This window comes from Salvelinus sp. IW2-2015, linkage group LG2 (genome assembly GCF_002910315.2).
Source record: "Salvelinus sp. IW2-2015 linkage group LG2, ASM291031v2, whole genome shotgun sequence".
Taxonomy (NCBI): domain Eukaryota; kingdom Metazoa; phylum Chordata; class Actinopteri; order Salmoniformes; family Salmonidae; genus Salvelinus; species Salvelinus sp. IW2-2015.
In genome coordinates this window covers 2,225,157-2,250,913 of record NC_036839.1, presented here as the reverse complement: position 1 = coordinate 2,250,913, position 25,757 = coordinate 2,225,157, and the positions used below count along the sequence as shown (strand labels likewise).

General features: G+C 40.7%; 1 protein-coding gene across 22 annotated transcripts in view; it reads left to right on the top strand.

Moving 5' to 3' along the window:
- LOC111973092 (E3 ubiquitin-protein ligase MYCBP2) overlaps positions 1-25,757 on the top strand; it is a 309,758-nt gene that overhangs the window by 162,030 nt on the left and 121,971 nt on the right. For 17 of the 22 annotated variants that reach the window (XM_024000406.1, XM_024000384.1, XM_024000338.1 and 14 more), the window contains 10 exons: positions 5,275-5,447; positions 6,612-6,737; positions 7,173-7,300; positions 19,971-20,197; positions 20,294-20,377; positions 20,491-20,587; positions 20,939-21,143; positions 21,592-21,866; positions 24,531-24,752; positions 25,197-25,388. In XM_024000406.1, the coding sequence (XP_023856174.1) occupies positions 5,275-5,447; positions 6,612-6,737; positions 7,173-7,300; positions 19,971-20,197; positions 20,294-20,377; positions 20,491-20,587; positions 20,939-21,143; positions 21,592-21,866; positions 24,531-24,752; positions 25,197-25,388 (1,729 nt within the window). The remainder of the gene's footprint in view (positions 1-5,274; positions 5,448-6,611; positions 6,738-7,172; positions 7,301-19,970; positions 20,198-20,293; positions 20,378-20,490; positions 20,588-20,938; positions 21,144-21,591; positions 21,867-24,530; positions 24,753-25,196; positions 25,389-25,757) is intronic. The other 5 variants (XM_024000447.1, XM_024000430.1, XM_024000455.1 and 2 more) reach the window with 1 other exon arrangement.

Below are 25,757 nucleotides of genomic sequence, written 5' to 3'. Positions count from 1 at the left end.
CACCTCAGTCACGAGCTGTTCTCTCCCTTACCGTCGGGCAGATGGTATCAGAGCATGAGGTCTGAAACCAACGATGCAAATATATTATGGACACAATTTCTACCATCTACAAGCCATCAGACTGCTGAACACTTGAACTGGACTGACCACCTGCTCTGATTCTCTGCACCTTAGCACACATCCACTCACTCATGCACACACCCACACAGAGACATACACGCACACATACATTCATGACACACACGCACCACATCTGCTGCTACCAGACTCGTATTATACTGCTCAATTTATTCACCCACCATCCCCAATACATGTGTAAATATTGGACTATAAATTGTGCCATCCTGTATTATACTTATGAAAAAAGTAATTTCTATTCTACTGCCATTTACTTTGTTCGTATTCTTGCATTGTCTTAATTTTTATTGTTTTTGCATTGTCGATGTTGTGTCGTTGAGGCCACAAGTGGGTAACTCTTGACGTTCCATAACAAGAAATACAGATCCTGTAATTGACAGCGCCCCTGGCAAGCTGATCACAAGACAAACTGTTTTTCCCCAACATCCTGTCAGCAGAGCCCTTTTACACCCATAGGTATCCCAACGGGTTCAAGGGGGGGGGGGGGGTCAAATGTAGACACTTATGAAAGCATCCTGGCACCAAATGAGTTGACAAAGAAATTGTGATATTTTTGGCCTAGTGCTTTCTTTGTTCTAAGGACAGAAATGGTGCCAAATGAGACATTTGACATGGTTCTAAATAATGTATTAAACTGAATGGTTCACCACGTGATTGGTATGAACCCAATCTATAGTGTGATATTTTTCCTTTTGATTTCCATGTTTTAAGTGTAATACGTCTTTTACTGTAATATGAAAAGATACAGATTTTATCTTAACCATGGTTCAAACCTGTAAACTACAAATTTCATCCTGCACATTGTTTTATTGGTTCAAAGTGCATTTTATCCTGCTGTGAACCCTTATGAGTAAAGGTGTCCGCGTGCTTTAATTTCGGATGTCGCCTAGCCGAACTCCTTAAAAGATATTCGCTAGAAAAACAAGGAGAAATAAAGCATCAATAGTACTGTTAGTCCTTTTTGAGACTGTGCCGTAGCCAGTATACACGTCCTCAAAATACTCAAAATTAATCTAAGATAAATCAAGAAATCTGTCATTCATTTTGACGTTTTTGCTGAGGAGATTGTAGTTGTGCAATTTTACATCTAAATAAGATGCTTGGTGCAGTATTTGTATGAAATCGAGTCGTCTCATTGAATGACAAAGGCTTTATTGAAGAATACCTACTGTTGACCAATCACCAATGAGTCGGCTGCAATTTTCGGCTTGCCTCCATGTTTCATCCCCCCCGAACAGCTGAAAAAAAACCTCACCGAAGTCCAAAACTAACAAAAACCTCACAAAATGTTGTCATAATATATGCACAAAGTCTTCCGACCGGTTTTGTCTGGGAAGCATATGGACGCCTTTAGTCTCAAGTTCATCCCATATGAACACTGATATGTTGAATCCTTACATCTGACTCCGAGAGAAACGATAACCTGAGAGGAACTTTTGCTGAATAACACACTCTGATAACAAGACGAACCACTGAGTCTTCATCTCTCCCAGAAGGGACACAAACTGACAAAATACTAGACTAAACAAATTGGGAAAGAACTGCGAGCCAACACGAGCTACTACGAGAAATGAGCATCTCCGGCTATAAACTTCAACACCCGGACCACAGACTTTCCCCCCTGCTTCATATCTGCAATAATGAAAACTCAACCAGATGAGACTCGGATACATCACGTCAGTATGTGACCGACCGGCTCGATTATGTTTTTGAAATTTTAAATTGTGCTTTTTACATCGGATAAATGTATAGACCCAGAGCTAGAAAAGTGTATATCATAAACTACAGTTGAGGAACAACGGGAAAGTAATTCTGTTTTGAAAGTCGATGAACTTGTAACCTCACTTTTTGAGATAATGGCCTTTGAATGTTTTGGTACACCCATTGGAGAGCTCCTCTTTGTCTACACCCATTCTGCATCGTTCACACCCTCTTAAGCTTTAGCTCCACCCAACTCTTCAAGGGTTCTGTCCTAATAACAGCAGTCAAGCACCCAAGCTGTCTAATTTTGGCTAGCTACTTCCAGACAATGAGAGAACAGCTCACTCTGACCATTTTACTCGCCCTAGCAGAGCTGGTTAGGCTGTTTTTGTTATCCAGAGCGTTGGTGACTGCAATTGTTGCCCACGTTTACTGACACAGGCCATATTCAACGGGTGTTGAGAGTTGGTTAATTCGTCAGTTATTCTGAGCTCTGGCACACTCAGGCAAGAGTGCTCTGAAATTGGCGTCTATAGCCAGAGCGAATTTACCAGCTATGTATATCAACAGTTGTCGCTGTGACATCAACATTCATTTGAAATGTTTACTTGCATAGTGGAGTCTTTTGTTAAGACATGTAGCTAGCTAGCTAAACAATGAATCATAATCCCAACTCGTGACATTACTACACTGCTTGAAACTGCAGGTAGCTAACCAACCATGTTTAATCTTAGCTAGCTAACATCAGGCTATAACTAGCAAAGCAAATGGCTCTGAGATACGAATAATATGACTACACAGAACATACACGTAACGAACCAGCCAGCCGTTAGCTTGCTGACAGTACACTTAACTTGAAATGAAAATTACTTTCTGACAAAATTAACTAACTTCTCCCTCTCTGTCCCGGATTCCATGGTTGCCCTTAGTTTAAAGACGTAATCCGGCGACAGGTATTTTCTCATTTCCTTAGCTATAATACTCCAATTCCACTGATTTTAAAACTCGGTCCTCCAGATAGTGGAGAGCAACACTTATATATGCAGTAATATATCTACTACGCAATATATATATATTAAAAGCAGCTTTAGACAGAATTACCTACACATGCCGACCAGCTCAAATATTCAAAAGCGTGCTACATGGTTGCTGGAAGGTTGCTGACTTCTTCTGTGGCTAAATCAACTAGGCTATTCGCTTCCTATGAAGTGAAGTGATGAAGCGCGACATATGGCTAGTTTCCTGAAACTAGTCACATACACTACCGGTCAAAAGTTTTAGAACACCTACTCATTCAATGGTTATTCTTTATTTGTACTATTTTCTACATTGTAGAATAATAGTGAAGACATTAAAACTATGAAATAACACACATGGAATCATGTAGTAACCAAAACAGTGTTAAACAAATCAAAATATATTTTATATTTGGCATTCTTTAAATAGCCATCACCAATAAGAAGAAGAGACTTGCTTCGGCCAAGAAACATGAGCAATAGACATTAGACCGGTGGAAATCTGTCCTTTTGATCTGTTAAGTTAAAAAAAAAAGAATCTCCGCATGCGCGGTTCCCACGTGAAGCATGGAGGATGAGGTGTGGGGGTGCTTTGCTGGCGAAACTGTCAGTGATTTCAAAGCACACTTAACCAGCATGACTACCACAGCATTCTGCAACGATACGCCATCCCATCTGGTTTGGGCTCAGTGGGACTATCATTTGTTTTTCAACAGGACAATGACCCAACACACCTCCAGGCTGTGTAAGGGCTATTTGACCAAGAAGGAGAGTGATGGAGTGCTGCATCAGATGACCTGGCCTCCAAAATCACCCCGACCCAATTGAGATGGTTTGGGATGAGTTGGACCCCAGAGTGAAGGAAAAGCAGCCAACTCCTTCAAGACAGTCCTTCAAGACTGTTGGAAAAGCATTCCAGTTGAAGCTCGTTGAGGGAATGCCAAGTGTGTGCAAAGCTGTCAAGACAAAGTGTGGCTGCTTTGAAGTAGTATGCTTGTACCAATCACTTGTTTGGTTACTACATGATTCCATATGTGTTATTTCATTGTTTTGATGTCTTCACTATTATTCTACAATGTAGAAAATAGTGAAAATAAAGAAAAACCCTTGAATGAGAAGTTGTATGTAAACTTTTGACTGGTACTGTGTGTCCCTGATGGGTAGGAGCACACTCCGTGATGTAATGGGCCGTCTTTACCTTCCGCTGGAGTGCTTTCCGGTCATGGATGTAGCAATTCCCGTCTGTGATGCAGCCGGTCAGGATGCTCTTGATGGCGCAGCAGTAGTATTTGGAGAGGACCCTAGGCGGCATGCCAAATTTATTCAGCCGCCTTAGGAAGTAGAGATGCTGTTGCGCCCACTGGACATGGTTCAAGAGGCAAATGTTTGCAGTTTTGAATATGATAACTGATAATCAATAGGCCCCACCCAATCTGTAATTCGACCATGCTTACTACAAGTTTAGATAGCTGACCGCTAGATGGCATGGGCTAATTGATTGCTGATGCACAACCACATTTCTAAATTGCACCTTGTGTATTCTATTATTCTAACTCTATGTAAGTGGGGAAAAAAATAGATTTGTTGTAAATGGTTAAGCGCTAGTTGCCCTTCCATGGTATACAGAGATGAAAAGAATTCACAGGGATAAAACAAATGTGACTATGTGTAAATGGTATTACATGAGTGTGTGAAATTAACAAATTGATAAAAATGCTTAAAATTAAGGAATACAACTGAATTCTGTAATTGAACAAATGTGTAGTAGCAAAGTTTGAGGCAAAAGAGGATTTTGATTCCTTTGGAAATTGGCAAATAGGACTACTTCACTACTGGTCCTCAAATTTTTGGTTGAAGTTTGATTAAACATTATAAAACAGGCAGGATGGAGTTAGCCCGACTAAAACCCCTTATAATTCATTTGTTGCCATGCTATGGTCATGCACTACTCATAAAGCATATTTAGAATGTAAGGTTATTATTCAAAAGTATAAAATACCGTCAAACTGTTAAAAATGTGAAAAATATTATGACATTTAAGCCATCTCGCCTATCCCTTGAGAAACGTCTGGTCTACGAAATACAGTGCATTTGGAAAGTATTCAGACCCCTTCCGTTTTTTTGGACATTTTGTTACCTTACAGCCTTATTCTAAAATTGATTAAATGAAAATGCTCCTCATCAATATATACACAATACCCCATAATAACAAAGCGAAAAAACAGGGCTTTTGAAATTTTGCAAATCTATTTGTTAAATTTGTTTTATAATAAGGTTGTAATCTAGCAAAATGTGAAAAAAGTCAAGGGGTCTGAATGCTGAATGCTCTGTAACCTTTTTACCTTACACACACACACACACACATCCTTTAATACCCTCTATTTGACCTTTCAACTCCTCACTGTCCTCCCACCTGTAGATTTCTGCCCGCATCGAGGGAGATGTGGTGCTACAACGCCGTGATAGCCGATGCCCGTGTGCCCTCGGCCACGGACCTCCAGGCCAGCTGCAGCATCCTCAGCCCAGAGCTGGCACTTCCCGCCGGCTCCCACACCACCACCACCCGCTCCCACGGAGCCCTGCACATACTAGGTAAAATCAGAATGATGATGCGAATTTGACGGACCTCTTTCTGTGGATTTTTACTGATAGGGTAGCGGGTCCCGGTCATATTTACTGGGAACAAAACGATGCAGACTGTACTTGCTACAAAGTTACAGAAAGCGAAATCAACAACCACACAAACGGAAATTGGATACATTGTAAACACAGGTCCAATGATGGAAAACTAGCTAGCATTGATATGTTTTTGTAGATAGCATGAATTTCTGTCAATTTTGCAGTCATGATGCAAGTGGCGCTATGCCGTCAAATCCTCCCACATGTTTCTAGTTTGAACAGCTGTTTTCAGCAACTGCTATTGTAGAATTAGTTTGTGATATTGGCAGATTTGCTAACAGACTATTTAGCAAACTTTTTGCCTAGTGTTTGATATGCAATGTGATCTCCTCTACTGTAATGAACAGTGTGTCCGGACAACACAGCAACTCTTCTAAGCCAGGCAAAATTGCACATCATCAGTTTATTGTTATTTATGTATTCAAACAACTGTCACAAAAAAAACTGCTTAAACGCTTCCGCTCTACAATTATCTTGGAAATAATGCCAATATCACGTTGTCCATTATTTTCAAGAAAATATAAAGTGGATCTGTTTATCCCTTAAATATTTTGGCTGTGTTGGCCAGGAAATACAGTCAGCTATTTGATACATACTATTTTACTATTTGCCTCAGTATTTAAATTTGACATGGCTCTGCCAGCTCAGTGCATCAATGCAACTATTTGCCAAATGTATGTTGCTTGATATCAGTGGTCCCGTCACTCGGCTGTCACTGTCTCTCTCACTCCCTCCCTCTCTCCTCTTTACACTGAAGCACTTTTGACATTTTCTTTTGATAGCTATTGAAAACGCCTTTAGTACTTAGTGTTAGATCTTATTTATTTAATCTTATTCTCTCCGGGCATGGGAACATTATACATGTGCATACTTTCAGAAAGGCCTAGCTATAGGAAAAGCATTGTTCTGTACTATAACCCACTTTAGCACAGCACTATTACAGCAGTACTGCCAAGCACTTTAAAAAAAGCATAACAAAAATAGACAAAACAATTAACAGAGGTGTCAATTCCGCTGATAATGTTAAGCAAGAATGTTAGTCACTAACAGGAAGTACCCTGTGTGTGTTGTGACCAGGTTGCCTGGATACGCTGGCGACCATGCAGGAGCTGAAGATGGGTGTGACCAGCACAGAAGAGGAGACTCAGGCAGTTATGAAGGTCTACTCCAAAGAAGACTACAGCGTGGTCAACCGCTTTGAGAGTGAGTCCTCAGTCCACACACAAACTTTCACACATGGGATTTTTCCTGATGACTAACAGGAGATCATGGTTTTAATTTCTCATCTTCTACAGTATTTGTCACACTCAGCCATTTCTCTTATCACTTTTTCTCTTATCCCTTTTTCCTGATTTTGGTTTGATTCATTTATTTACAAGACCTTCCAGCCAGAAACAACATTACATATACTTCATTACCAGTGATATATTAAAAACGTGCCAATTCAAGCTTATTGTAATTCAAGGTTGCATTAATTCAAGGATGCTTTAGGAAGTGTTTGAACAGTATTCCACTATATGTTCATATGTCATATGGCAGTGACTGGATGCTTCTAGTAAAACTAACCTCATTGTATTGTTATGAGCACAGATGATGCTGCAGAGCTGACTTATCGCAACTTCTTGTGTAATGTCATAGGTCACGGGGGTGGCTGGGGTTACTCGGCCCACTCGGTGGAGGCCATCCGCTTCTGTGCTGATGCGGACATCCTGCTGGGGGGGCTGGGCCTGTTCGGGGGCCGTGGGGAGTACACCGCTAAGATCAAGGTCAGTGGCAGGGGTACTAGCATATACACTGCATTTCCTCTAGCTCTGTTTGCTAGGTCTATACAGTGCCTTCAGAAAGTATTCATACACCTTGACTTTTTCCACATTTAGTTGTTACAGCCTGAATTCAAAATGGATTAAATACATTTTTCTCAACCAGTTACACACATCTAACCCTAACCCATAATGACAAAGTGAAAACATGTTTTTGAAATCTTTGCTAAAAAAAAAAAACTGAACAAGTTCCATAGACAAGTGACTAGCAGCAATGTAATAATGTGCCCCTTCATGAAAATGAAATACAGCAATATCTCATTTACGTAAGTGTTCACACCCCTGAATCAATAATTTGTGGTATCACCTTTGGCAGCGACTACGGCTGAGAGTCTTTCTGGGTGAGTTTCTAAGAGCTTGCCGCACCTGGGTTGTGCAACATTTGCCCATTATTCTTCTAAAGCTCTTGTCAAATTGGTTCTTAGACCATTTTTCAGGTCTTGCCAGATTTGTTGTGTTTACTCCCGGGTGGCGCAGTGGTCTAGGGCACTGCATCGCAGTGCTAGCTGCGCCACCAGAGTCTCTGGGTTTGCGCCCAGGCTCTGTCGCAGCCGGCCGCAACCGGGAGATCCGTGGGGCGACGCACAATTGGCATAGCGTCGTCCGGGTTAGGGAGGGTTTGGCCGGTAGGGAGGGTTTGGACGGTAGGGATATCCTTGTCTCAGTATGTAAAAATAAATACAAAAATAAAATGCTATAAAATGTATGCACTCTACTGTAAGTCGCTCTGGATAAGAGCGTCTGCTCTTGGCCGGTAGGGATATCCTTGTCTCAGTATGTAAAAAATGTAATAAAATGTATGCACTCTACTGTAAGTCGCTCTGGATAAGAGCGTCTGCTAAATGACTAAAATGTAAATGTAAATGTAATTTGGCCTTGTGTTTTAAGTTATTGTCCTGCTGAAAGGTGAAGTAATCTTTAAGTGTCTGGTGGAAAGCAGACTGAACCAGAATTTTGCCTGTGCAAGACGAGGTAATGTGTTGTATTTTAATTGCCCCAAACATAACACTTTGTATTCAGGACAAAAAGTTAATTTGCCACATGTTTTGCAGTATTACTTTGTGCATTGTTGCAAACAGGATGCATGTTTTGGAATATTTTTTATATTGTACAGGCTTCCTTTTTTAAAGTCACCATTGTCTACTTAAAAAAATATATATATATATATACCAATAGGTGCTGTTCTTTGAGGCATTGGAAAACCTCCCTGGTCGTTTTGGTTGAATCTGTGTTTGAAATTCACAGCTCGACTGAGGGACCTTGCAGATAATTGTATGTGGGGTACAGAGATGAGTTATTAAATATTTTTTTTTTTGCCCCCTAGAGTTGATTGACGGACCGGTGCGTCAAAGTAACAATCAAAAAAAATGTAAGCTAGAGATTTTTTTGTGGTTGTGTCTCAATCCACCGCATACGTTGATGTAGCACTCCCGCATCTTTGGTGATAGGTGGCAACGCTAGAGCAGTGTTTGTCAGACCATGAGACATCCCTAAAATCGGTGTTCTCACGGAAATGTCTGTAATGTCCAGTGGTGAAAAGTGCTTCAGTAGAAATACTTTTAAAGTACTACTTAGTCGTTTTTTGGAGTATATGTACTTTACTATTATTTTTTTGATTACTTTTACTTCAGAACATTCCTAAAGAAAGTAATGTACTTTTTACTCCTTACATTTTCCCTGACACCCAAAAGTTCTCGTTACATTTTGAATGCTTAGCAGGACTGGAAAATGGTCCAATTCACACACTTATCAAGAGAACATCCCTGCTCATCCCTACTGCGTCTTATTTGGCGGACTCACTAAACACAAATGCTTAATTTGTAAATTATGTCAGTGTTGGAGTGTGCCCCTGACACTCCATGAATTAAAAAAACAAGAAAATCATACCGTCTGGTTTGCCTAATATAAGGAATTTTAAATGATTTTTACTTTCACTTTTGATACTTAAGTATATTTAAAATCAAATACTTTTAGACTTTCACTCAAGTAGTATTTTACTGGGTGACTTTCACTTTTACTTGAGTCATTTTCTGTTAAGGTTTCTTTAAGTATGACGATGGGGTACTTTTTCCACCACTGGTAGTGTCTGAAACTATTATGCCACTCTATGGAAAGGCGAGACTCTCACGAACACGATGGTGTACGACCCTCACGAGTGACACCCTGTACTCTTTTTTTTTTTTATGAATGAAAGTACGAAGGGAGTTTTGTGCCTACACAAAATAAGGTTAAATATGTGTAAAAAAATAAATAAATATAGATATATATATATTTCCTGAGCTTTCTTATATCTCCTATAGGACAAACATGTCATCCTTGTTTCTTATGATTTATTGTTTTACTATATTTTTTGCCATTTATGAATGTGTTATTTAATGCGTTTCCCTGGGCTATAGTAGTAAAGGCCAAATTCAATATTTGTGACTCACAACCTGGATTCGGTCTTATGTAGCAAAATTTGAAATTGTGTTTTTTACATTGGATCAAATTAGAGACTCAGAGCTACAAAATGGTATATCATACACTGGATTTTTGAGGAACAATGGGAAAGTAAATCTGCTTTGAAAGTTGATGAACTTGTAAACTCACTTTTGAGAAAAGGGCCTTTGATTATTTTGGTACCTACTGGAGTGCTCTCCTTTGTCTACACCCATTTTGTGTTGTTCACACCCTCTTAAGCCAGCCCCGCCCATCTCTTTAAGGATTCACATGTGAGGTCATGTGCTAAACAGTGACTAGTGCAGTAAAGATTAAGACTAAAAGTAGTAGTAGCCTACAGTAAGGAAAAATTCCAGGTAAACAAAGTGTTCAGATAAAAAAATATTAGATGATGCTTAACCAGACACACTTGTCTAAATTGATGGGGTTTTGTGAAATAAATGCAATAAACCCCCAGCCATATCCAGTGGTGGGAAAAGTACTAAATTATCATACTTGAGTAAATCTGAAGTACCTTAATAGAAAATGACAAAAGTAAAAGTCACGCAGTAAAATACTACTTGAGTAAAAGTCTAACAGAATTAGTTTAAAAAAATACTTAAGTACATTTTTGCAATTCCATTTACTTTTTATACTTAAGTATCAAAAGTATAAATCATTTAAAATTCTTTCTATTAAACCAGACAGCCCAATTTTTTTTTTTATTACAGATACCCCGGGGCACACTCAAACATAAATTACAAACGAAGCATTTGTTTAGTGAGTCTGCCAAATTAAATGCAGTAGAGGTGACCAGGGATGTTCTCTTGATAAGTGTGTGAAATGGACAGTTTTCCTGTCAAAATGTTACAAGTACTTTTACGTGTCAGGGAAAATGTCTGGAGTAAAATGAACATTATTTTCTTTCGGGATGTAGTGAAGTAAAAGTTGCCAGAAATATAAATAGTAAAATAATGTACAGATACCCCCCAAAATACTGAAGTATTGTGAGAGAAAAATTGCAAGATTATTTTTATAATACTGTAATTGCATCAAATGGTTGTTTTATGCAACAGAATAAGGGGTTGTTAGAACACTCAACTGTGTGTGTTCTACTGAATGTGGGCCTCTGGGAGATTTAAAACTGACAGTGGATTAACGATGGATTCGTGATAAACCTATAAAGACCGCAATCCATAGCATGAATAGTGTCTGTGTGCCCGACTGGAAGGTACCAGGGAGAGATGCCTCGGAGGCAGACCCTGGTTTCTACACAATGAGAAGTTTTTATAGCAGATAATGTCTGCTGTGAATTCTAAGCATTTTTCACACACATCTTAACCTTGTGACCCATTCCATACATCTGTTGTTTGCCGTGTAGACGGAAGGGGGTGTCTTAGCTATAAAAGGCCATGGTATCTTTTGTCGTTGGTCTCTCGACGAATCACCGGGGGGGGGGTCGTTGGCGAGCTCCTTTACCGCAATAATTAAATAATAACGTTTTGTCTTGAAGAAATCTAAGAGTCCTTTTGTTTACAATAATTCATGACAGTAGTACTTTAAAGTATTTTTACTGAAGGATTTTTCACCACTGCCCAAATGCCTTCACACCAGTACATTAGCATACTTTATATACTGTTGCACACACTTATCACATATATACCACACATAAGTTAAGGCCATGCAACCTGAGTTGAAACCTGAGTGAGGTGCACATGTACAGTACATAAACGGATGCATGCGCCATATATTTGTGTTTTGGACACTTGATACGGTCACATGATGTTGTGGTTTGTCACAAAATCATGTTATGACCACACATGAATATTCATTTTATATATACATATTTAACTAAGTCTTGCTAAGTGGATGGGTCTCTACAGAAGGTGTAAACAGTACAGCCAAGATCTCGTACAACGCTGTGTACTACTTCGTTCACAGAACAGCGCAGACTGGCTCTAAACAGAAACAACTGGCAGCTTCATTAAATAGTACCTGCAACACACCAGTCTCCACGTCAACAGTGAAGAGGCGACTCCGGGATGCTGGCCTTCTAGGCAGAGCTGCAAAGAAAAACCCATTTCTCAGACTGGCCAATAAAAATAAAAGATTAAGATGGGCAAAAGAACACAGACACTGGACAGAGGAACTCTGTTTATGTCTCAGTTCTTTGTGTCAGTTGTTGAATCTTGTTATGTTCATACAAATATTTACACATGTTTAGTTTGCTGAAAATATACGCAGTTTCTTTTTTTGCTAAGTTTATACATATATATTTATGTAGTGTATATATTCCTGGACATTTCTCGGGGGAATGGCCCTAGCCCTCACCCTCCGATCCAACAGGTCCCAGACGTGCTCAATGGGATTGAGAGCCGGGCTCTTCGCTGGCCATGGCAGAACACTGACATTCCTGTCTTGCAGGAAATCACGCACAGAACGAGCAGTATGGCTGGTGGCATTGTCATGCTGGAGGGTCATGTCAGGATGAGCCTGCAGGAAGGGTACCACATGAGGGAGGAGGATGTCTTCCCTGTAACGCACAGCGTTGAGATTGACTGCATTGACATCACGCTTAGTCCGATGATGCTGTGACACACCGCCCCAGACCATGACGGATGCTCCACCTCCAAATCGATCCCGCTCCAGAGTATAGGCCTCGGTGTAACGCTCATTCCTTCTACGATAAACGCAAATCCGACCATCACCCCTGGTGAGACAAAACCTCGACTCGTCAGTGAAGAGCACTTTTTGCCAGTCCTGTCTGTTCCAGCGACGGTGGGTTTGTGCCCATATGCGACGTTGTTGCCGGTGAGGACCTGCCTTACAACAGGACTAGAAGCCCTCTATTGCGGACAGTTTGAGCACTGATGGAGGGATTGTGCAATCCTGGTGTAACTTGAGCAGTTGTTGTTGCCATCCTGTACCTGTCCGGCCGCATCCTGTTCCACCGGCCGCAGGTGTGAAGTTCGGATGTACCGATCCTGTGCAGGTGTTGTTACACGTGGTCTGCCACTGCGAGGACGATCAGCTGTCCATCCTGTCTCCCTGTAGTGCTGTCTTAGGTGTCTCACAGTACGGACATTGCAATTCATTGCCCTGGCCATATCTGCAGTCCTCATGCCTCCTTGCAGCATGCCTAAGGCACGTTAATGTAGATGAGCAGGGACCCTGGGCATCTTTCTTTGAGTCAGTAGAAAGGCCTCTTTAGTGTCCTAATTTTTCATAACTGTGACCTTAATTGCCTACCGTCTGTAAGCTGTTAGTGTCTTAACCTGTCTTAACCTCTCTGGGGCAGGTGGGACGCAAACGTTCCACCGGCCAATAGCCAGGGAAAATACAGCGCGCCATATTCAAATAACATGATATAAAAATCAAACTTTCATTAAATCACACATGTAAGATACCAAATTAAAGCTACACTCGTTGTGAATCCAGCCAACCTGTCAGATTTCAAAAAGGCTTTTCGGCGAAAGCATAAGATGCTATTATCTGATGATAGCACAACAGTAAACAAAGAGTAGCATAATTCAACACTGCAAGCACGACACAAAACGCAGAAATAAAATATAAATCATGCCTTTGACGAAATAATTTTGTTGGCACTCCAATATGTCCCATAAACATCACAAATGGTCCTTTTGTTCGATTAATTCCGTCGATATATATCCAAAATGTCAATTTATTTGGACCGTTTCATCCAGAAAAACACAGCTTCCAACTTTCGCCACTTCACTACAAAATGTATCAAAAGTTACATGTAAACTTTACCAAAACATTTCAAACTACTTTTTTAATACAACGTTAGGTATTTTTAAACGTTAATAATCGATCAATTTGAAGACGGGATGATCTGTGTCCAATACAAAAAGAAAACAAACTGACGCAACTTTTTTCGTAACGTGCCTTCTCTCAAAAAATGTACTTCATGTGACCCTCATTTACGATAGCCCTACTTCTTCAGTACACAAAGGAATAACCTCAACCGATTTCCAAGGACTGGTGACATCCAGTGGAAGCGGTAGGAACTGCAAGCAAGTCCATTAGAAATCTGGTGTCTCTAAGAAACCTCATTGAAAAGAAAGTGACATCAAAAAAATACAAATTCTGAATGGTTTGTCCTCAGGGTTTTGCCTGCTACATAAGTTCTGTTATTCTCACAGACATGATTCAAACAGTTTTAGAAACTTCAGAGTGTTTTCTATCCAAATCTACTAATAATATGCATATCTTATATTCTGGGGATGAGTAGCAAGCAGATGAATTTTGGCATGCTATTTTTCCGAAAGTGAAAACTCTGCCCCCTGCCCTCAAGAAGTTAACAACCGTTCCACAGGTGCATGTTCATTAATTGTTTATGGTTCATTGAACAAGCTTTGGAAACAGTGTTTAAAACCTTTACAATGAAGATCTGTGAAGTTATTTGGAATTATTATTATTTTCGAATTATCTTTGAAAGAAAGGGTCCTGAAAATGGGAAGTTTCTTTTTTTGCTGAGTTTAAATTTACGTGTGAATATTTTTCTTGTTAACAAACTTTAGTCTGGAATTTTCCAAATTGTTTAAAGGTACAGTCAACTTAGTCTATGTAATCTTCTGACCATCTGGAATTGTGACACAGTTTATTATAAGTGAAATAATCTGTCTGTAAACAACTGTTGGAAAAATTACTTGTTGTATGCACAAAGTAGATGTCCTAACCGACTTGCCAAAACTATAGTTTGTTAACAAGAAATTTGTGGAGTGGTTGAAAAATGAGTTTTAATGACTCCAACCTAACACAGAACCCAAACCGGCTGCGCATGTGCGCCATCGTGCATACATTTATTTTGTCCCCCTACACCAAAAGCGATCACGACACGCAGGTTAAAATATCAAAACAAACTGAACCAATGACATTAATTTGGGGACAGGTCAAAAAGCATTAAACATGTATGGCAATTTAGCTAGTTAGCTTGCACTTGCTAGCTAATTTGTCCTATTTAGATAGCTTGCTGTTGCTAGCTAATTTGTCCTGGGATATAAACATTGAGTTATTTTACCTGAAAAGCACAAGGACCTCTACTCCGACAATTAATCCACACATAAAACGGTCATCTCTCCTCCTTCCAGGCTTTTTCATCTTTGAACTCTAATGGTGATCGCATCCAAACTTTCATAGTATTACCACGACCACCGGCAAAACAGTTCGTCTTTCAATCACCCACGTGGGTATAACCAATGAGGAGATGTCATGTGGGTACCTGCTTCTATAAACCAATGAGGAGATGGGAGATGCAGGACTTTCAACGCGATCTGCGTCAGAAATAGAAGAGTTCTATTTTAGCCCTTGGCAACGCAGACGCTCGTTGGCGCAATAATTGAATAACATGGATTTCTAAATGTATTTTGTGACGCTCGCGCACGCGACGTGTCCGGTCTGGTCAGCATGTTAGTGTATGTAAACTTCTGACTTCAACTGTATGTACAGTCGTGGCCAAAAGTTTTGAGAATGACGAAATTATTAATTTTCACAAAGTCTACTGCCTCAGTTTGTATGATGGCAATTTGCATTTACTCCGGAATGTTATGAAGAGTGATCAGATGAATTGCAATTAATTGCAAAGTCCCTCTTTGCCATGCAAATGAACTGAATCCCCCAAAAAACATTTCCACTGCATTTCAGCCCTGCCACAAAAGGACCAGCTGACATCATGTCAGTGATTCTCTCGTTAACACAGGTGTGAGGGTTGACGAGGACAAGGCTGGAGATCACTCTGTCATGCTGATTGAGTTTGAATAACAGACTGGAAGCTTCAAAAGAAGGGTTGTGCTTGCAATCATTGTTCGTCCTCTGTCAAACATGGTTACCTGCAAGGAAACACGTGCCATCATTTCATTGCTTTGCACAAAAAGGGCTTCACAGACAAGGATATTGCTGCCAGTAAGATTGCACCTAAATCAACCATTTATCGGATCATCAAGAACTTCAAGGAGAGTGTTTCAATTGTTGTAAAGAAGGCTTCAGGGTGCCCAAGAAAGTCCATCAAGCGCCAGGACCGTCTCCTAAAGTTGATTCAGCTGTGGGATCGGGGCACCACCAGTACAGAGCTTGCTCAGGAATGGCAGCAGGCAGGTGTGAGTGCATCTGCACGCACAGTAAGGCGAAGACTTTTGGAGGATGGCCTGGTGTCGAGGGCAGCAATTTTCCTCTCCAGGAAAAACATCAGGGACATACTGATATTCTGCAAAAGGTACAGGGATTGGACTGCTGAGGACCGGGGTAAAGTCATTTTCTCTGATGAATCCCCTTTACGATTGTTTGGGCCATCCGGAAAAAAGCTAAGAACACAGCCATGAATAAAGAATGGTACCAACACATCCTCCGAGAGCAACTTCTCCCAACCATCCAGGAACAGTTTGGTGACGAACAATGCCTTTTCCAGCATGATGGAGCACCTTGCCATAAGGCGAAAGTGATAACTAAGTGGCTCGGTGAACAAAACAACGATATTTTGGGTCCATGGCCAGGAAACTCTCCAGACCTTAATCCCATTGAGAACTTGTGGTCAATCCTCAAGAGGCGGGTGGACAAACAAAAACCCACAAATTCTGACAAACTCCAAGCATTGATTATGCAAGAATTGGCTGCCATCAGTCAGGATGTGGCCCAGAAGTTAATTGACAGCATGCTAGGACGGATTGCAGAGGTCTTGAAAAAGAAGGGTCAATAAAAGCCTTTGACACTTATGAAATTCTTGTAATTATACTTCAGTATCCCTTAGTAACATCTGGCAAAAATATCTAAAGACACTGAGGCGGCAGACTTTGTGAAAATTCATATTTGTGTCATTCTCAAAACTTTTGGCCACGATTGTATGTGTGTGTATATATATATCACCAATATATATATATTTTTTGTTGTTGTTGTGTATATTTCTATATTTTTGTGTATCTCTATATTTTTGTGTATCTCTATATTTTTGTGTATATCTCTATGTCCTTAATCAATGAGGAAATGTTGCTTACTTGTTGAGCATAATCTAAGCTGTAATCCATCCTGATTTCTTTGCTTGCTGGTTCAGAAGGGGCCCCCAGAGACAACTGCAGGTCTTGACAGGTGGTCTTGCAGTCAGCAACCATCTTCTGGTAGACAGACCGCTCTGAACAAGCAGGAGATGCTGCTCTTGCTTCTTCAGCTTGGATGACTTAACAGCTTCTGGCAGATTGTCAGTTCTCAAGACCTGATAGTTGTTCCTATGGCACTGCCAGCACAGGTCTGTCCTGGGCTTAGTGATTGAGTTGTGGGGCATCAATTTTCTCCACAGATTCCTAAAGGAAGACTGCCTGACTACACGTACCTCTGGAAAATACAGAAATAATGTGAGATCAATAAAAGTAGTGCCAATCATATTGGAGGTCAATTAAATAATCAAAACGTGTTTATGCTTTACTTACCAAGTGTTGTCATCAATTCCTTGTAGAGACGCCACTCTGCTGCTTTTGTCTCATGGGATGGCAGCAGCTTTCCACTAAAGTGTTTGTGTCCTGGGTGGCGTCCTGGTGATACTATTGCATTATCCTCTGCGTAGTTGTTGATGAAGTTCACCACTCGCTGCAAGTCCTCATGATTCAGGTGTAACCTGTGCTTGCTTGGGCCAGCTCTCTTTTTGATGGGAGGCATTAGACCATTATCTTTGTATGACTGGTGGAGGAGAGTCAAACATGTTCTACTCACGCTGAAAGACAAATTACAGATACAAATATTTTAGCAATATTGTACAAGAGATGCGAAATGGCATTCTGAGAATATCACTACACACAGTTCATACACATAATGTTAGCTAGCAAGCCAGCCATCTAACGTCAGTTAACCAAATATGTTCAATGTTAGCTAGTTAGCTAGCTAACATTAGGCTATAACTAGCGGTGCGAAATGGCATTCTAAGAAAACATCACTGACGTAACACAAAGTTCGTACACTTAATGTTAGCTAGCCAGCCATCTAACGTCAGCTAACGTTATCTAGCTAACAGAAACCTTTAACTTGGTCTTTTGTTTAGACAGCTAGCTAGCTTGCTGAACTATGAACCAGAATCCCAATCCATAGATTACTAGCAATACAAACCTATTGTCATAGCTAGCAAAAGTTAACAAAATAGGTTCAATGTTAGCTAGCTAACATTAGGCTATAACAAGCAATGCGAAATGCCATTCTGAGAAAACATCACAAACGTTACACACAGTTCATACATGTAAGTCAGCAAGCCAGCCATCCAACGTTAGCTAGCTAAACAATGAACTATAATCCCAAACCGTAGTACTAGCAATACAAACTGATTGTCATAGCTAATCAAATGGATTCAATGTTAGCTGGCAAGCCAAACATCGATCTTCAGCTAGCTAGCTAACAGCAAGCTTTAACTTGCAATGAAAACAACTTTGACAAAATTAGAAATCATAATAAACTGTAACTAGACTCTTACCCATATCATGGATGAAAGCTTCATAGCAGACTGCAACCCCTTTCATTAAATAAGACGTCCTGGGTCGTTTCCGTTTTGCATGTACAGCTTGCTTAGCCCATTGTTGTTGTGTCAAGTTACTCTGGTTCACACGGACCGTGTGCAATGCCATCAGAATCATCTTAAGCTTTAGCCCCCACCCAAACTCTGACTATTTTACTCGCCCTAGCAGAGCTGGTTAGGTTGTTTTCATGTTATCCAGAGCGTTGGTGACCGTAACGGTGCTCCTGGCAACAATTGAATTATGTTTTTTTGCCAACGTTTACTGACACTGGCCATTTTCAACCAGTATGAAGCATTTGTAAATTCATCAGTTATTCTGCTCACTGGTACACTCAGAAGAGTGATCTGAAACATTTGTTGCAGTGATGTTCTGTTGAAATGAATACTTGCATACTGGAGTTTTCTAAGATTTAATACGCTATACATAAAAAAAAAAGCTGCGTTAGACAGGATTACCCTACACATACTGACCAGCTCAAATTGACAGAGGTGTGCTATATGGCAGACGAATCCAAACTCATCTCTGGATGATGTCCAGTCCACTCATTATATCAGCCAATCATGGCTAGGCTCCTAATTTAACCATTTTATTCGTATTTACAGATGGCATGAAAGTTCACATGTTCGAGAAGGCATTTATGTAAAAAAAAAACGCATTTTGATAAAAAACCACTTTCAAACGGCTCTCCTGTGAAGTTGTGACTTGTGACATACGCCTAGTTTCCTGAGACGGTCACATTTGATAAAATAATTTATTTGTTTTCTTTTCATTATGCCTAAATTGGTCCTAAAATTCTAAATCAAGTAGCTAAATGATCCATAGTATGACCATCTTAAAACAATTCCATATGTCAGCTGAGACCCCCCCCCCCCCCKCGGCTTAGACTTTTAAGAATGAAACACTATTACACAGTGAGTCCATGCAACTTATTATGTGACTTGTTAAGCAAATGTTTACTTCTGAACTTATTTAGGCTTGCCATAACAAAGGGGTTGAATACTCTTTGACCGACATTTGACCTTTAAACATTTTCTTAATTTGCAACAAAAAGAAAAATACAAAAACTTAATTCCACTATGGATGTAGGCCAGTGACCAAAAATGTTAATTCAATCAATTTTAAATTTAGGCTGTAACAAAACATTCTGGGGAAAAAGTCAAGGGATGTGAATACTGCGTTAGAGTGGTTGTTCCACTGGATATCATAAGGTGAATGCACCAATTTGTAAGTCGCTCTGGATAAGAACGTCTGCTAAATGACTTAAATGTAATGTAAATGTAATACTTTCTGACGGCACTGTACGTATTTGACAGTGTAGGACGGTAATTTATCCTATTTACCACCAATCTGTGGTACCCAAATGGGTCATGCACAGCACTGATGGCTGCCACACCAGTCATCACGCCCAACCGCTATCACCAATCTATATTTAGCTTATGTTGTCCTATTATGTTATCTATGTAATCTTAGTAGTTTGAGTACACCGCCAAGATCAAGGTTAGTAGGTTTACTAGCATCAACTGTTTTTGTATTTATCAATGTATTCATTTAATTGCTAGGCTCTGTGATATTGAACAAATTAGCCAAGAGCTGAAATCATGCCACAATCCGAATAGAGGTCTATTCAAGTTCTGCTGGTAAGGTTGACTCTTGTGTGTTGTCACTGACTTGTGTTGTGTGTTACTCCCCAGTTGTTTGAGCTGGGGCCTGATGGTGGAGACCATGAGACAGATGGGGACCTCCTGGCTGAGACTGACGTCCTGGCCTACGACTGCGCTGCCAGGGAGAAGTACGCCATGATGTTTGACGAGCCGGTGCTGCTGCAGCTTGGCTGGTGGTATGTGGCCTGGGCCCGGGTGTCTGGGCCCAGCTCAGACTGTGGCTCCCACGGACAGGCCACCATCACCACAGATGACAGGTACCTACTGGAGTCCAAAGAAATACAATTACTTGAACAGATATCCCCATTCCTCATTGTACATTGCAAATTATGTGAACCTACTCCTTTTTGCAGTGTGGTCTTTCAGTTCAAGAGTTCCAAGAAGTCAAACAACGGTACCGACGTGAATGCAGGTCAAATACCTCAGCTATTGTACAGGCAAGTCATTTTCCTACACTCCTAATGTTGCCTGAATTGTGACCCGTATATTGATGAACTTCAAGTAACCAGCTTTGTAATGGGAATGTAACGTGGTTGTTTTACTACTGCAGACTTCCGTCGAACGATGGCAACACAGCCAAAGGGAAACAGCAGACCAGTGAGCCGGTTCATATCCTCAAACGCTCCTTCGCCCGAACTGTCTCAGTGGTACGTACCGTAGGCCTGTGTTTCCCCTAGCTAGACTTGGTCCAAGGCAGGCCGCAGATACCCCATAATCAGAACAATATTCAAACCAATTGTGTTCATCAGGCACCAAATGGAAGAAATGGATTTAAACAGAGAGGAGGAGCTACCTGGACTGGTTCAATAAGAAACACTTATTTTAGTTTTCTGTTGCAAAATGTTTGGAAAATGTTTCCATTGCATGCCCTATTGAAGATCACCCTGGAGTGTAATATAGTATTTGTTAAGATGTAAGCTAGTTTCATTAATAGGTTGTAAACCTGTAGTAAACATGTAATAAACATGCAGTAAAGTTTTCACCTCCTCTCCCTGTAGGACTGTTTCGAGTCCCTGCTGAGTATCCTCCACTGGAGCTGGACCACCTTAGTGCTGGGGGTGGAGGAACTGAGAGGCCTGAAAGGCTTCCAGTACACGGCTACCCTGCTGGACCTGGAGCGTCTGCGCTTTGTAGGGACCTGCTGCCTTCGTCTGCTCCGTGTCTATATCTGTGAGATCTTCCCCATCTCTGGTAGGCTCTCTGGTAGGGTTACAGAGATGCACGTGCACGAATGTGCACACATACGTGGGTAGACACAGAAGTATGCATGGACACACACAAAGGCGCATGTACTGTACACACAGACACACAACCACACCCATTCAGGTGCTCATAGTAGTACAAAGGTAACACACACACACAGGTAATAAATACACACACACACACACACACACACACACACACACATGGGTAACAAAAATATGGACATGATAGAAAAGACAAAATCAAGAATCCAAGTTGATACCAATGATTTTGCTACATTTAGAGACCTAACATATAAGTGTTATAATAAAGGCTCATAGTTATAGCAAGTAATGAAAATACCCGTCAGTTTTAAGTAAAGTTTCTGAATGTAACAGCATCATATTGACCCTGGTTTAACCCCCAGGCCGCTGTCCTATTCCTGTTCCCCCCTCTTCCTCCTCCCCAGCCAGCACCAAGGCGGTGGTGGAGGAGTCCAGCAAGCTGGCGGAGTGCGTTGGCAAGACCCGTAGTTTGCTCAAGAAGATCCTGTCAGAGGGCATGGACAACTGCCTGACCAAGCTGGACAACGACCCCCAGGGCTACCTGTCCCAGCCCCTCACCCTGCTGGAGGCCGTGCTGCAAGAGTGCCACAACACCTTCACCGCCTGCTTCCACTCCTTCTACCCCACGCCTGCCCTGCAGTGGGCCTGCCTCTGCGACTTGCTCAACTGCCTCGACCAGGTAAGTCTAAGAGAGAGGGAGCTCTGTGGACCAAGATTGTGGGTTCAACAGTAAGGTTGTTTGCTCAATTCCCACACGGACTGCATAGACTTACAGATGTGGTCAAATATATTGTCACCCTTGCACTTTACAATTGACTGAAATACAACAGAATGTTTAGTTTTTTCTTTGATAAAGTGGTAGCATGAGAATAATTGCCCCCTTTGACCGCATTTTTATTTATTTTGTCCTTTTTTTGTTTGGGTACAGTATTCAAATTATTATAATTTCATATTAATTTAATATATTTTCCATTCATTAATCAAATGAATTAAGCAAGTACCATTCAAAAGTTTGGACACACCTACTCATTCAAGGATTTTTCTATATTTTTACTATTTTCTAAGTTGTAGAATAATAGTGAAGACATCACAACTGTAACAGGTGTAGCCCGTCATGCAAATGTTTCCTATTAGCAGGACAATATACTTTTTATAACACGGCTACTGTTGTGAAAATCCCTCAACTTGCAATGTATTCGATGCTTAAGTACTCTAAAGTGTTACATTTCTAACTCAAAACAGCAGCACAGTATTTCTTCAACATCTTTATGCTTTCGTTAATAAAATAAAATAACAAGAAAAAGAACATTCAAATGCGGATGTTTATTTTTCACTTAATCTCCATGTGGGTATTGGTTAGACAAGAATTAGAAAATTAGGGTGCAGAAATGTTATGTGCTTAGTGTAACCTTTATTTAACTAGGCAAGTCAGTTATGAACAAATTCTTATTTGTAGGACAGCCTACTCCTTCCTCGTAAATAGCCCAGTACTGTACTGCCGACCGTCATTTTCCGTTCCAGCAAGTACCAGTCAAAAGTTTGGACACCTACTCATTCTGGGATTTTTCTATATTTTTACTATTTTCTACATTGTAAAATAATAGGGAAGACATCACCAGGATGATCAATGGAAACAGGATGCACCTGAGCTCAATTTCGAGTCTCATAGCAAAGGGTCTGAGTACTTATGTAAATAAGGTATTTGTTTTGTGTTTTTAATACATTTGTAAAAATGTATAAGTACCTGTTTTTCACTTTGTCATTCTGGGGTATTGTGTGTAGATCGATGAGGAAATAAAAGTATTTAATCTATTTTAGAATAATGCTGTTACATAGCAAAATGTGGAAAAAGTTAAGGGGTCTGAATACTTTCCGAAGGCACTGTATGCAATATTTACCAATTAAAAACAGTACTGTAGCAATGAGGTTTGTGCAGTAAGGTATTGGCCCAAAACATGATCACCACATATTGGCTTTGCTTGAATAGCTTGCACTGTTGTTTGGGCCATTTAAAACAATTATATTTCAAAATTTGAGGTAGGCTATATGATCACACGGTAAAAGATTGTTATACATTTTTTGTATTACTTGTGAAGCAGAGCTGAGTGAGCATACATTTAAATAATTAGCTTTTTTATTTTACTGGGCTGATGGTGCCTACATCTGATGGTCAGTCTCAGCAGCAGACTGTGTCAGCCTCTCACCATCCCTCCACTCTCCCTTTCCTCTGCTGACACTGACCAAAAATTGACACCGTCTTCCAGCTGATGGCGAAACTCGAGTCGCACCGCATTTAGAAATTAAGTCAAATATTCCTTGACATTAAAAAAGACCCAAGCCGCTAATAATAACAACGCAAGCCTTATAGATACACTTACCTACTCATTCATTTTTGCTGCAGTGCGTGTAGCGCTGAGTGGAAATAGGAAGAATGGCTTATAAAAGTGTTGAAAGTGCTGAGTAAGAACTTAAACATGAACTCACTCATTAAAACAGCATCTCTTTGCTGTATTCGTTGACAGTCTCTCTCAAGTCACGGTTTCAAATGTTTTCAAATCTCACAGTGTCAACTGTGCTGTAGCTTTCTGCTACATTATTGCTGACAGTCACCTGAACCATCCGATTGGCCAGCGGTAGGCCTATAGTGCACTTGATTTGCTCTCTGGGCCTGCCGGGAAGGTATAGTTTGTACCTTCAGACGCATGAAATGGACAAAGGTAGATGCACAAATATCATACACCCCAAAAATGCTAACCTCCCCTGTTATTGTCATGGTGATATGATATTTGTACGTCTAACTTTCTCACTCATCATTATTCACGATTCGTTCAGGATTATCTGTAATCAAGGCATCATCCACATTAATGTAGAATTGTTTAGAAACATTATATTCTCATTTACATTAAAAGTGACTCCAAATGCATCCACATGAATGTAGAAGTGTTTAGAAACATATTCTATTCTTATTTGCAACAAAAGTGACCAATACATTTAACAATTCATTTCTATTGGGCACAAAATAATCTGACACAACACAACCAAAACAAAGAGCAAATGCATCCAACAAATGTGTAGCGTTTCAAAGTGCTGGAGTACAGAGCCAAAACATCAGAAAATGTGTCACTGTCCCATTACTTTTGGAGCTCACTGTATTAGTACGTATATACTGTGTCTTGGTTGCCATTTAAAATTGCTCATCTAAGCTTTTGTGTACAAAAATAATCAAAAAAATACATAGCTAATGATAAGTTAAGGTCAAATGCATTCTGGCTCTAGTTATCGCATGTCTTTAGTGAAAGTTTACCACCTCACACACCCTTCTTTCCCCTCTCCCTTTCACCAGGACATTGCCGAGGCCAATTTCCGCACATCGAGCAGCCGACTGTTGGCGGCGGTGATGTCTGCGCTGTGCAACACGTCAGTCAAGCTGACGTCCATCTTGCCCATTGCGTACGACGGCGAAGTGTTGCTGCGCTCGCTGGTCAAACAGGTCAGCACGGAGAACGACTCGGCGCTCGCCCATCGCTTCCCCCTGCTGGTGGCACACATGGAGAAACTCAGCCACGTGAGTAAACACCAAAAGCAGTGAAATTTTGACACAATGTCTGACCAATGAGGACCCTTATTCAAAAAGTGTCTCCCAGTAGGAGTGCTATTCTGGTTTCAAATTCTTGGATCCATATCTTATTAATAATGATCTAAAAAGCTACATTAAGGTCAGCACTCCTACTCCAATACTTTTTGTGAATATCCCATAACTAGCACAGGGGTTAGCCATATATCTTAACCTATTTTATTGTTGTAACACTCATCTATTAAAATGTGTTATCATTGAAATGGACATGTAACCTCAGTCTCTTGATTTCCTATGTTGTGCTTATCACGTAGAATCTGATAGATTCAAGTGGATTTGTCTTTTTTTTTTTTTTTATACAATCAGAGAAGACACAGTTGCTGACCTTTCTCGATGTTGTTAAACTTTCTCTCTTTTTTCCTCTCCCCCTTTCAGACGGAGGAGAACCTGATGGGGATGACAAGTTTCAGGGAGGTTCTCGAGAAGATGCTGGTGATTGTAGTGCTGCCAGTGAGGAAGAGCCTTAGAAAGGAGGTGGAGCTCTTCTCTCCCCACCTGGTCTCCAACACCTGTGGCCTGCTGGCCAGCATAGTCTCTGAGCTCACAGCCTCTGCACTGGGCTCCGAGGTAAAGAATAAACACAGACACGAGCAGGCATGCCGGCACACACCCACAGACCCCCCCTCCTCCTCCAAGACACACACTCTGATGGTTTATTTCTGTAGACATAAGTCAATGTTTGTGTTGTTTAGGATTTCATTCATTACCAGGTTGTGCCTGTTCAGGGATTGAACAGGACATTAATATTGACAGCCATTACAAAATCTAGTCCTATTCCTGTTAATAGGTTGGCTAGATTCGTAATGGAATCAACCTTCCCCAAATGTAGACCTTACTCCAGTCCAAATATAGCGCTCTGTTGGGGTTGAGAAGTCATTCAGTTGAGGTATCCGCCATTTACAGTGTATTCTATTCCTCCCTACCTCAATCTGTATG